This window comes from Pungitius pungitius, chromosome 10 (genome assembly GCF_949316345.1).
Source record: "Pungitius pungitius chromosome 10, fPunPun2.1, whole genome shotgun sequence".
Taxonomy (NCBI): Eukaryota; Metazoa; Chordata; class Actinopteri; order Perciformes; family Gasterosteidae; genus Pungitius; species Pungitius pungitius.
This window is the reverse complement of record NC_084909.1, coordinates 8227628-8241174: the sequence shown is the minus strand read 5'-3', so window position 1 is coordinate 8241174 and position 13547 is coordinate 8227628. Positions and strand designations below refer to the sequence as shown.

At 44.8% G+C, this 13547-nt stretch overlaps 1 protein-coding gene across 1 annotated transcript in view; it reads right to left on the bottom strand.

Annotated features, from left to right (window-relative positions):
* igf2bp2a (insulin-like growth factor 2 mRNA binding protein 2a) overlaps positions 1-13547 on the bottom strand; it is a 33284-nt gene that overhangs the window by 1280 nt on the left and 18457 nt on the right. The window contains exons 3-15 of the mRNA XM_037488076.2: positions 11453-11501; positions 10534-10585; positions 8379-8442; positions 7781-8071; positions 7411-7545; positions 5462-5584; positions 4097-4232; positions 2853-2990; positions 2297-2365; positions 1529-1651; positions 1153-1227; positions 789-920; positions 512-625 (exon numbers count right to left, since the gene is read on the bottom strand). Of these exons, the coding sequence (XP_037343973.2) occupies positions 512-625; positions 789-920; positions 1153-1227; positions 1529-1651; positions 2297-2365; positions 2853-2990; positions 4097-4232; positions 5462-5584; positions 7411-7545; positions 7781-8071; positions 8379-8442; positions 10534-10585; positions 11453-11501 (1501 nt within the window). The remainder of the gene's footprint in view (positions 1-511; positions 626-788; positions 921-1152; positions 1228-1528; positions 1652-2296; positions 2366-2852; positions 2991-4096; positions 4233-5461; positions 5585-7410; positions 7546-7780; positions 8072-8378; positions 8443-10533; positions 10586-11452; positions 11502-13547) is intronic.

Genomic DNA, 13547 nt, shown 5'->3' with positions numbered 1-13547 from the left:
TACATATACAAATAAACATATTTATAGAAGTGTTTGGGAATTACTGGGCATAAGACTCAATAAATTACCCTTGAATTATACTGCACACCAGGTGTGTGAAAGTTTGTAAAACGTGTTGTTTAAGGTATAGTTTTTCTGTTGTTAAATGTTGCTCCATGGATTTTTTTCCCCACTTTATGATTCGTTGTTCACCGTCAAACCACGCCAAAAAATGTTAAGATATTACAGGATGAGCAATTAATATACATTCGGCCATTTAAGGGTGAGAAATATTCCCTCAATAATCCAATTTGTGTACACAAAGTTGCAGTGAAATTACAACTGGGTGCAGTAAGCAGAAATGGCCACATGATGTCAGATAATGCCCCAATGACAAAAAGGAGGAACATTCAACTACATATTTTGTGATCGGATGGCACAGAGCTGCTCAAGGAGGGACTGTTGTTGTGAAACATTCAAACTAAACTAGTGTTCGGTATTTATTAACAACAAGCTATTCAGCACAGCGTACCTGGCTGGCAAAGAAATGCCCGCTGATTTTCACAAAGACCTCGTCGTTCTCGTCTGGAGTTTGGTCCCGCGGTACGATGACTTCAGCACTTGTAAGGTTCTGCAGCTCGTTGACCTGAAAGAAAAGTCGTTATCCTGCTTCGAATTTCACCTCCAGCACACACACACATTACTCACTTTTCTAAAACCGAGCTAATAAAGTCTGATGCTTTTGTTGAAGCCACGTAAGTTGATGAAACTTGAGACCGTAACTCAGCTCAGCTCAAGCATGTACTCACTGTTTTTCCGCCTTTACCAATGACCCGGCCCGCTGCAGTAGAGGGAACTTTGATGTGCGTCTCCAGTTTGACCTCCTCCTTCCCTGAGAAGAAGTTCTCCTCTTTCAGCTTCCCAAATATCCGACCTTGGGCCTGGAATAGAGAGGAGGGAATGAGGCAAGGGCGGACTGGGGGAAACAGGGACACACAGTGATGCTCACTACCATGCAGGACTATTCAAGTGATAATTCAAGTAGCTTTTAGTAGCTATTGTATAATAGTCAATAATAATTCTAGTAGCTATTTTACCCTCAAAGGGATTGCAAGTTGTGTACAATAGTTACATTTGAATGCATGTTTATACGCACATTAATTGTGCTCTTACCTTGAACTGAGACTCCGGGGTTCCAGTAATGACAACCATCCTTTCAGAAACATCTGGGCCCTCAGCTGGAGCAATCTGAGAAACACACACTCTCAGAATGGTTACGGGGACAAAAGCATTTAATGCATTTAACCACTGAAATATCTGAGAAGGCGGTACATTCCTACAAATATTAAATTAAATTATGAGAATTCCTTGACCAGCTGTTCAATGTCCCCACCCCGCGATGCTCATCTTACTAGTCTTCTCCTTTTTTCTTTTTTTTTGGACCATAAATATCTAACATCCTCGGCGGTGGTCTATGACGTCACCGCTGCATGCTGATCAGACGCGGTTTGACCCCCCCCCCCAAATCAAAGCCTGCTCTGTAACCCACCTTGATGGAAGCTCCGGCGAAGTGGGCGAGTTGTTTGATGTGCTGGCCTTTCTTGCCGATCAAGGCCCCGACTGCCTGAGTTGGAATAAAGAGGTAGACAACCTCCTGTTCTGGAGCCTGTTGCTGGGGGGAAAAAAAAGATATTTACTAAACTCTGCCGCTGACTGGGACAGAGAAAAAGGTTTCAAGGCTGCCCTGTGCTGCTACAAAATAGTTGATTTAATTCTGAAAACGATGACCCCACATACAAGGAAAGCTATAAACATCACGGCCGGGTTTGAGCGGAATATTTCCAATTCAGGCCGAGGGTTACACTATGTTTTTGTTTTTCTTAGCATGGTAACACTCATGTACTCAGAGTTTATGAAGTGATTTTTTTATGAAGTACTGGACAACTCTTGGCTAGAAAGTCTCCCTTCAGAAATATTTGTGGTGTTCTGGTGACTGGGTGAGGAATGCTTGACTCACTCAACATAGCCGCTGACTGAGAGGTTCTTATGGTCTCTTATTTATGTCCCCCGTCCATCAGTTTTATATCTTTCTCTTGTTTATTACAGTCAGTCCTTTCCATGCAAGTCTAAGCCATAAGTGTACTGAAAACAACCCGAAATTCAGTCTTTTTAAACCCTTTTTTTCTTTACAAAAAACATGCTTCAAACACGTTATTAACACATTGATGTAGCTTAACGACAAAAAACAAAAGATCTGTGGTTAAGTCTCTGATCACCAAGGCAACATTGACTAGTTTGCACGTTTTGGGGCACATACTGAGTGCTGGTGGGTGATGGCACTCGCTGGAGGAACACCGTACAGGCCACTGAGATGTGAAGAGTGACTCTGAAAGTGAAGTGACAAGCAGACCGTTCAGATGGCACGTTAACTGACACGCAGCATACTGGACTCAAGCGCTTATAAAGGGGGAATTCAGGTCATCAACTCACAGTGAATCCCACATTAACCTCGGTGACTCCAAAAAGCAGACAAATACATTCTCACACGCTGCCTCACAGGCAGTGAGTCAAGACTTTGTTTTACAGATAAACTGACTCATCTCTGGAAAAGACAGGGGAATTCTGGTGGTTTCTAACTTCTAACTGTTGTGTACGACGTTATGCAGGAAGACCTGAGTCAACGCTGTGGCACGCCAGCGGGAAGTGGTTTACCATGTGCTGGAAACAAATGACTTTATCGAGTCAAAAGGAGCAGTGCTGAGCCGAGCCGGGGGGAGAGACATTCTAAAAGCAGCGTTTCTAAATATTTTTCAGCGCTTTTTATGTTTGTGTGCAGGGGTTAAATAAAAAGAAAAGAAAAGGATCATACTCACAAAGAATGGGTTGTAACCTGCTGGTGCCATAGGGGGCGCTGCGCCTCGTGGTCCAGCAGCCGGGGGCAGAACCGGCAGACCAGAGGAGAAGATGCCCAGAGCGTTCAGGTTCAAGCCTGGGATCAGGTTGGACTGTTGCTGTGCATGAGAGGACAGGCAGATTGAGAGCACATGTTGAAAGCTACAGGAAAATACATTAGAATTGATTTAAGGCTTATTTTCCAAAGAAAAACATGCTGACAATCTGAGGAGCACAATCAATTAAACAGAGTTGTGGTGTTTCCTTTTACAGTCAACAGAACAAGTAAATCACTGCAGTCAGCATAACGTCTACTGCACATAAATGATAAAAGAGAAATATGAGGTCAAAGGGTCTCATATTGTACGTTTTTTTTTTTTTTTAATTTATATAAAAAAAGTTCCTTAAATTAATCCAAAAAGCAATTTCATGATTTTCATGAAGAGAGACACGAGGCCTCCTGTTCACTTCCTCGCGCGCTCTTGTGTAATGTCCGCCGTGGCTCACTAGATGGCCCCCACCGCTCACTGTAGAGCCGCCGCTCGGGCCGACAGGTGCCGGGGCCGCTTCTGCCCCTGCCGGGACGATTCGAGCGCACGCTGCCAGCCACTTCTCGTGATTATTTCTGAGCCAATAATGGTCCGAAACGGAACGTTTGCCAGAGCGAGAAGCAGATATTTTGATTTCGGCTCCGAGCAACCGCGGCGAACACAGCGTCCGTCTCCGCGTTACAGGGCGAGCGATATCATCCCTATCTCTCCTCCTCCGAGGCTGACCCCTCCGTCTGGCTGCAGCACCGGTGATGTCATCAGGGCAGAGGGAGAGACGGCCCACAGATATCACATGGATACTGAGGGGGGGGGGGGAGCAATGTGCTACAGCACACACACACACACACACACACGCGCGCGCAGCGGGGAAGCGAGCGTGAGTCAGAGGCTGCGTGAAACAGACACACACACACGTGCGCTGTAGTCTCAGCGATGAGGCGTTCAGCTATCGTTTACTGTGATCCATTTACCAAGCAGACAACAGCGGGTATTACTAATGCTGGTGGTAACTGAATGGGGAGGCGACATGACCCCGCCGTATATCATCGCTCTGTTGTTCACCTGTCAGTCTGTGTGAGTCAAGCGGAGATCATAACCGCACACACACACACACACACACACAACCGGTGAACGTCGAGGAGGCCTGCAGATGGTGACCTTTAAGCTTGGCTTACGTTTACAGCAGCAATGTCGTTCTCGTAGGCCTCCCTCAGTTTCTTCATGATCTCCACCTCGGCTTTACAGCTCGCCTCCAAGCTGCCCTTCACCATGATGGTCCTCTCGGGGTTGTAAAGGGTTAATTCTTGTAACCTGCGAGAGAAATCGCACACAGACGCACAAACATAAATATGTATGTGGAACGACAAATACAGAGAGGGCAGGAACACTCTCGCTCTGCATTTTCTGAGAGGGTGGATGTGACTGAGCAGATTTTAATTGCATTTCCTGTCTTTGTGTTTATCCAAGTTGAGTGTTGTTGCGTCTCCACCAAGAAGTAACATTGCTTTTTTTTTTCCTTCTTTCCGGCAAACAGTTTTCTTTTAGTTTTGCATTTTGTGTTGAAGGACACAAGAGGACAAAAGAGTAATCAAGACTGAGGCGGCAGATAGCACAATCCAAATTGCTTCCCATAATGCAGCACGATGAGAGTATTCAAAGCACCCCAAACACATTGCGTCATCGTAGCGTTTAAAAAAAATCTCCCTGCCGCAATTAAAAACACGGGTGTTGACCCAACTTAAGAGGTTGGATATTAGTAATAACCTCCTAATTGAATTAATGGGATAGATAGAAGATAGATAGAATACATGACATCAATCCCCTGAACTGCAGCAGCACACTGGATTTAACTTGATCTGAAATAATGAACTGATCCACAGTTACAAATAACTTCATTTTTATTTTCAATCGCTCAATTAAGAGTGAAAGCTCACAAGAACAACTTCATGCCTGTGAAGCAGAGACGATCTATTCTCTCATCGGTGTGGGTGGAGGACGCTCCCATCACATAACCAATAATATCGAATGTGCCGGTCGCCTCTTTTCAGAAGGACCCTCTCCTCTCCTCTTTATCTCTCTGCCCATGTCCTACTCGAGGCTCATTACGTCCTCACAGCTCACAGACAGTGCGATTCATTAGCCCTAAATGAACAAAGGTCTGTGAGCACGGCCCCGTTAAACGGGCGGGTAATCACCAGCTCTCTGATGCCACGTTCTGGAGTGTAAAGCAACAATTCACGTTCGCTCAATAACAACTCGGTTAAGTGGAGTCACGTGCACACAACAACACAAGTGGTTGAATTTAGAAAGGTGTGGCGCCAAGAAGTTGGAATCGCTGCCTGTAATTTCTAATTTGGTTAAATTGATAGCGGTCAAAATCGCTGCTGTGGCAAAATGCCACAATCACACAAGCTCTCACATCAAATGGTTGTAATACTCCAGCGTGCGTGTGTGTGTGTGTGTGTGCGCGTGTGTGTGTCGCAGAGGGCCGTGGGCGTGTGTGAAAGCGGAAGGCTGGAGCAGCGGGAGAGGCGACTCACGAGGAGATGCCAATCTTGGTCCCGGTCTCCTCCTCGATCTTCTTCAGGTTGCGGCCCTCCTTCCCAATCAGCCGGCCCACCAGGCTGTTGTGGGCGAGGATTTTCAGAGGGATGTCCTCCGTCCTAAATACACACACACACACACAGACACACAGACAGTGAGCTCTCAGGTAATAGAAGGTACATGCTGATGAGTCGTGTGAATCTGGGCCGCTCACCAGCCGGCCGAAGCACAGGGCGGAATGTTACTCAGAAGATCAGTTTTAACACGTTTCTCTGTATAGTTTTGTGAACCATGTGAACGTGAACGTTTCCTGCTGTAAGAAGACACTCCTCGCTGCAGTTTACAAAGAAAACAAAGAACTGTTGCAACAACCACACCTTTGGGTAATAGGAGGAGAGAAGAAGATTCGACGGTTTCCCGGAAAGAACCAGAAACAATGATTTCGTTGCAACAGCGTGCGATTGGTATCCTTCAAATCAGGACAAGCATGCAATTTAACAAATATGAATAATAAAGTTGGATAATGCCGCTTGTCTAACCCAATATTAAGCACTTGGATGTAGTGTTGAAGGGTTTCACATTTGGGGAAAAATTGTGACAGTTTTATGTTTAACTGTGTCGGAAGCTTTGACTAAAATGACTAATTAGAGTGTTACGTAAACGTAAATGTTGTTTCTTGTGATCTGTGAATTGTTTTGTAGACAATGATGGCCTGAATATGTATTTGTGAAATAATAACTTATATTTTGAAAACAATATAATATACTATTTAGTTAAATGTATTTTTTTTTCAAGGAAATATATCTGGAAACACAATAAAACTAAACTACCTGGTGGCGGGGTGGATCGTAATCAGAGGCTGCAGGTTTCTTTTGGGCTGTGTGTGTGTGTGTGTGTGTGTGTGTGTGTGTGTGTGTGTGTGTGTGTGTTTAGGGCGAGGGGGGAGGCACTTTAAAGGCACGTAATAATCTGTATGTCTTTATCTTTTCCATAAGGTGGAATCAGTTTAGAGGAGCTGAGTACGTAAGGAGAGATGACGGTGTTTTGTGTTGAGAGAGCACGTTCAGGGGTTTGTGTTTCACTGTGTGTTGGACCTTCTTACGCACAAACATTATAGGGTGCGAGACGGACAAGATCACGTGTTCATTTCTGAATGTGTGGCATCTCGCTGAGAATTAGATGAGAAGATCGATAGCACTCTGTGCAGTAAATAGAAAGCCACAGTCAGCAGCCGCATGAAAGCTGTTCGAAGTCAAAAACAATACACCTCACAGCACCCTTTAAAGCCAACTAATTAAGACAGAAGAAAAAAGGAAATTGTTTATCAGTTTTATGCAGATGAAACAAATGACATAAAGGCAGATTAGCCGTTTCCCCAACTTAAGACCCGACTTCCTCTAGATGTTCAGAGATTGCCAGGAATCTAAATGTGACAAATGTGTCTTTTGCTCAATGCTGAAATATTGTGTGAATGAATAGGAGCCCAAAGGGATATAAAACACTAAATCCAAAGAAAAAATAGCCTTCGACTGAGAAAATGTAAACATGAAGTTTCCTAGAATTCGTGACTTTTTCAGACATGTAGGGTCTAGCCTTTAGATTTCAAACACGCCGGCTGTTGATGCTTTGAAAGGGTCAGTGTCCTGTTGAAGGTGACAAGCCCAATTAGACAAGTTGGCCTGGTTTCTCGAATGCTAAGCTGCGATCACGTGTTAGCCTATGCTAAGTGTGTCGTGTGCAGTGTGTTTACTGCGTCGGTGGGCCCAGCGATAGAATGCACGAGCGCGAGATTAAAAGGTGTGCATGCAGGTTAAAAGGATAGGATTACAGCCCTGCAGACATTATGGCTAATCTCTCTGTGCAAGCGTTTGCATGCTCGGCATGAGCCACGTCCGCAAGTGCATGCATGGGGCAAGTGTTTGTGCGCGTCCAAGGGCAGACTCACGTCTTGGTCTCGCTGGCTTCCTTCTGCATGATGTCCAGGATCATGCGACAGGCAGAGGAGCAGCCATCGGGAGTAGAGTGGATGGTGATGGGCTTTTCTGCCGCACCTGCATTTTCCTTCCGATGGATGTCCACTCTGAGAGAGACAATCGGAGTGAAATCCACTTGAATTGTGTATTAATTAAGGAATTAAAAAGAGACAATTTAAGTTTTGTGCGCTTTTTCTGCATCAAATCTCAGACTATTTATTTTTTTCAAATGCACGTTTCAATAAAACAATTCATTCACGCCTCTGCAAATAAAAGGCGGAGTTTATGAAACGATTTAACAAACAGGAAAGACACCGGACGAGCTCATGAGATGAAGCTTACTTGGACTGCGTCTGTTTGGTGACATTCTTGATGGTGAGGCCCTCCTTGCCAATGATGGCCCCCACAAACTGAGTAGGCACAAGCATGCGCAGGGGGAAGTCGTGTTGTCTGGTACGAGGAGCGCCGAAGTCTCCCGAGGGCCCGGCCTGACAGCCGCCCGGGTCCCGGGACGAGCGGCCCCCGCGCCGCGTGCGGGGAGCCTGGTCGGGCGGAGCGGCGTCCATGTCCACGATATACGACACCTTGAAAGAGTAGTCGTCGAGCTGGTGTCCCGTTAACTTCTCAATAGCTCTTAAGAGGGGGAGAAATAAGGAGTATGAGGCAATAACAATAAAACCATGGGTCTAATTGTCAATACAGAGCTTGTAAAAGGAATTTATTATACTTGAGAACGTAACACGACAAAATCTAACTTCGTGAGATAAACTTGCTGGTGACTACGCGTCGAACTATTTTTAACGTTCATCAACTGTGGGCGACATTAAAAAATAAAAATAAAACGTTTTTACCCTACAAAGGGACAAGGCCTGTGAAAACACAGCTACATCCCAAGCATCTCCTTTACTACTGAATTAGAGTCTTTATTGTCTCTGCTTACTCTTTAGCTTCCTCCTTGGTTGCGTACGTAACATTCACCACCGCTGTTTCTGTGTCCGTGTTCACTGTGAAACGAAAAGAAGAAAGCATGAGACAAGTTGTTGTTGCCGAAGGTGAGTCGGACGACTGTCCAGGTTTCCGTGGTGACCCAAAGAGCCTCTTAAACTGTGTGAATCCATTACAGGCATCTCCCCACTGGCTCCCCTCCAGACCCAGCAGCTGCCTTTGCGGACAGGGGCCGCTGCACACAAAGGCCTCTGTGCCATTTGCACAATAACGGATTTTAGTTGGACACGACAGCCTAAACGAAGCAGGTTATCGGTGATAAAGTGCAACCACTGGGTCACACTTTGCACTGCTGCTCAGAGCTTTGATTCCCACTGGGGTCGCACATGCTTTAACTGGTTGAATTGTGGACGGACTTGGACCGAGGTGTCCTGCGTGCAGCACATGCAACGTTGAAACAGTCTCACGACGAGTCGACTTATTAATCAGTTGTTTGACAGAAAATGTATTAGCAACTCTTTTGATAAAGAACCATCTCATTTTCAAGCCAAAATGACTTTTTCCGGGTTTCAGATGGTCAGTCAGTTCCTGCTCCGAAATGGTAAATGATATATAATATGACTGTGGACTACCAATAACTAAAAACTGAGTAGTGTGGCAAAAAAAGCACATCACAAGCCATTTTATTGAATGCTTTTTTGAGGCATTTTTTAAAAAATATAATGTATTTTTTAAAGCAATTCATCTGTTTGAACAGACAATGGCATCTGTGCTCTGCCACCGAAGGATCTTCTTCGTTTAACAGTAAAACGGCAAAATGATAAAATCAACAAAGAAGCCACTGTTCTTTGATGGCCAGGAAGCCTTCTCAAAAACATCCACTGCAGATGCTTTAGATTTCTCGGACAATGAAGAAATGCCATCGGAATAGGAAATACTGAATACTGATTTTTACAAGCAGATTTTTTGTTTGTTTGTTCTTGTGGTGGAAATAAAACCATTCATCAGGTCCAGTCTCTCTGTCAGTGGAAAACAAAAACCTTCCAAACCTTCGAGTGCGCCGCGGACAGCGTGTTTAGAAGGGTTCAAATCAGTGAGAGTGCCCCGCTGGCTTAGTGGGGGTGAATGGGCCGAGCCTGGCATGGCGCCCGGCCCCAGCGTTCACAGCCAGCTCTGCCCCGCCCCGCCCCGCCCCGCCACGGGCGGCCTTTCGCCGTGCCACACAAGCCCACGGGACTCCAAACCCTCCCCTCGTAACCGGAGCTCACAGAGGTGGGCAGAGAGCAAGTGACAAGACGGGACAGGAAGTTGGACGGAGAGAGACACAGGGAGGGGGAGGGACGCATCAGCGAGCTGTCGATCACACACACACACACACAACGATGCCGCGCTGCCGCTCGGAGAGAGCCGGCTGCCCCGTGTGCTCCGCCGGGCGTCTGCCACGGCGCAGAGGAAGTGGGCCGTGTCTGGGAAACTCCTGAGAGGAGTAATCTCTCTGCAGGGTTCTCTTTTAGCACCTGTCATGACTACAGTGGGTGGTAGTTGGAGTTGGCTGTATTCAGCCATAGATAGATGTGTGTGTCTGCATGCAGAGTAGTCAGCCCGGTGAATTTTTAGCTGTCTACACACACATGTCCAAGTCGTAGATGAGCACACTCAGGGACAAATAAACTCCCTCAGGCAGTGCAAAAAAGCCTCACGCTGTCCTCCCCCATTGCCCCGAAGCACCTTCACAAAACAGACACAGACATTCAGACACACACATAGTTATCTATATATATATATAGAAACATTTCCGCTGGACGTTTGCCATGTCTGCTAACTTCCATCCACACACTGAGACCGACACGCGGTGCTTGTTGTGGAGGCTGCAGCATGCGATTCAGCGCTGCTCCCTCTGGATCAAACTTACATGACACACATGCACATGATGATAAAGACTGATTTACATGCACAGATGGGTTAAGCTTAGATGATGGGATGGTGGTAACAAGGAGGTCGAGTCACACACGAGACTTGATGTACTGGGAGGTCCGTTTGTGTGTGTGTGTGTGTGTTGTGTGTTGCTAAATAGACAAATGTGCATTGAAAAGCTTGAGCTGAGATGATGATGTGATGTGAATAAAACAGAAAGGAAAAGAGATCCGTACCTTGTTCCACATTTTCTACAGTACCATACTGCGCCAGAAGGCCGTCCAAAACCTGAGGGAGAGAGGAGGGCGGCAGTGAGACTACAGCTGCTGAAAACCACCTTGGATACACACACACACACGCGCGCACACACGCACACGCGTCTGGAGCTACTGGTGACAATGTGAGCCAATGATCGAGTAACTACGAAGACATTTGTAATGAATAATCAGAAGTTTACACAGTTGTTTGTGATTGAAGGTCTCTCTGGCTGTTTCCTAGCAACCAATTTAGACAAACATGGATTTCACAATTTTAAATGGGTTACTAAATACTTATTAAGATGTAAATTATTTTTAGAAAATTACTACTTGTAACTACCACATCCTAATGTTACATTTAGAGGAAGAATTTCTATGAATAAAAAATGATGATGATTTTAATGCACGGACAATACACAAAACTATATTCAAATTAAGATGGTTTTCTGGTGAACTTGAAAGCTGTTTACAATTTGATTTAGCTATGTCTTCTTCAGTTTCATCCCAAATAATGAACTATGGAAATACCTTAAAGATTGTGTTATACATGATAGTGATGTAAAAATAGAATGCTTCCATTTATCTATAAAACTGATGTATTGGAAAATAGGGAACTGTTTACACAACATTTACTGCTGCACGTATGTGTGTATATGGCTTAGTTTTAAATCTGTCAATCAAAGAGTATATTTTCGGATATTAACGCACAGACACATTCACAAAGTAACAAACACTGACAAAGACACAAGAGTACACGTGCAACCAGATACTCAAGGCTGCAGAGAACACAGTATGAAGACTGGTGACTCATGGTCTGCAGACTGTGGTTTCTGTGCTACCTGGTGCTTCACTGGGCATCACACACACAAACACACACACACGCAGACAAACAACTGACCTCCCACTGTAGATGAGGGGGAATGTTCCGGATCTGGATCTTCCGACTCCTGCAGAGATGAGAGACACAGACGGAGTGGATTTAACAGACCTGAACCACACGCACTCACTCACTCACACACTTGAGAGTTACGGTCTCACGTTGAGTTGTGTACAGGAAAAGCCAAAGTCATTTACAGAACAGACATCGGACAGCTGAGAAGCAGGCATTCAGAGTTGTGCGCTAAGAGTCAGTGTCTAACACCGCGGCTCATTGGACAGAATCCTCACGCTGGATACGGAGGTGTGCAAGGGAACGTGTTTAGTGGAGTCTCAATAACACCCTGCTTAGCCAAAAGTCCCACTACGAGACGTGGAACTGACACCGGCAATTATGATGAAGAGTGAAGAATGATGACGCATAATTGGATGAACCAGAAGCAATTTTGAGAGATTTTTAGAAAATGAAAACATGGATTTCTATCATTTATTTGTCCGATCTGCAAGAAAGAAAATGCTTAGGAAAGAATAGTTTTATGATTCTTCCACGATTATAGTACTTCATGAATCATCATAAATATGTTTGTATAACTATAAGAATATAATAATTATATCATTGAAAGTGCATAACGCATTATTCATGTTTATAATGTATTATATCGTTAGAGTAAAAAAATCAAGTAGAAGTCAAACAATTGACAGATGGATTAAAAGTGAAGTGGGAATGGTCTTGGAAAAGAGAAAGTAGGTAACAAAAAAATGCCAATATCATCTACTAAAACACAACGTATCAAGATGGAAATAATTGGAACGAGGTAGTTTTAACACGTCAGTGCAGATGTAGAAATGTGACCCTCTCCGGCCGCTCATTCTAGGATCCGGAGCTTCCACATCGGGCCTCCGCTCCCTCTGGCGAGCGCGTCAGCTCAGACTGCACGGCCACACAAACCGCCCGCTGACCACAGGCTGTTAACAACTACATTAACGTGACAGAGTCCAGCTCCGCAGCGAGAGCTGCTGATTTACAAAGCAGAGAGGCTGGCGGAGAAAAAAAAAAAAGAAGAAACCACACTGCGGAGAGACCGTATCCCCCGAAAAACACAATTTAAGAGCTATTAGGAGCACAGAAGTAATGTGGAGGGAAGGCTATAAAGTGGTGGACATAGCCTGAAACACTGTGTTAATTCTTGCATCTTCGCTGGGCATTGAATGCTTGTGCCCTCACGCTAAGGCACGTTTCTCCATCTAGCTTTGCCATCCTCCTATCTGTAGCTGAAAGAAAGGGGCTGCGAGCCAGAATTTCCTGTTATTAGGAAGGATAGGGACCGAGCCAGCAGCTGCACATGAATGAATGACTCTTTCTCATTGTGCTGAAAAGAAACACAGTCGCATCCATCTTAATTATTGTAAAAACAGAATAGAAACAGAATAGACTGCTGTTATTGAATAAGTAAGCATTCAAAAAAAGGGAGGCAAAAAAAGCGGAAAATGTTTAATTACACATGTATACAGCATTCATGAATCTGTTCATTTATATCAGTGACTAACAAGAAGGAAATAAACTAAATAATTAAAATAAAAAGGAAAAATTAGTTAGGTTAGGCTCCTGCAATAGAGTCAAAAAAGAAAAAGAAAAAAACTACTATAAACTATTCCCTGCGTGTATGGTGGCCTGCGAGCTTTCTGTCACTGATGACGGTTTAATGCGAGTGGCTCGATGAAAGATCTCTCTTGGCAACCGGTATCCAAACAGAGGAAAACCAATAGAAAACAGCCTGTATCTTTTTTTTTCAACATCGTAAACAACCTCTTGCTGTCCAGAAGCAGCTAATGGCTGAAAAGAGTTTGGCCAAATCCACACCTCAAAGCAGCCCCAAACCCCTGAGCCCACCATTAAAGAAACTAAAAGATCCTTTCATTCAGCGCCCTCTGTTTAAGTAGCCCAGTGGATTCACAGGGCCCACTTCTCCCTTGTTTTGTTTTTTTGTTCTCAGTGGATTTGCCAATTGATGTGACGTTGGCCTGTAGACGCTTTACTGCAGCGCAGCGCTGCAGCTTGAACGTGTTTAAAGGCCTCTTGCAGGGCTCCCTGACTGGACATCCTTTTCGGGAAAAAG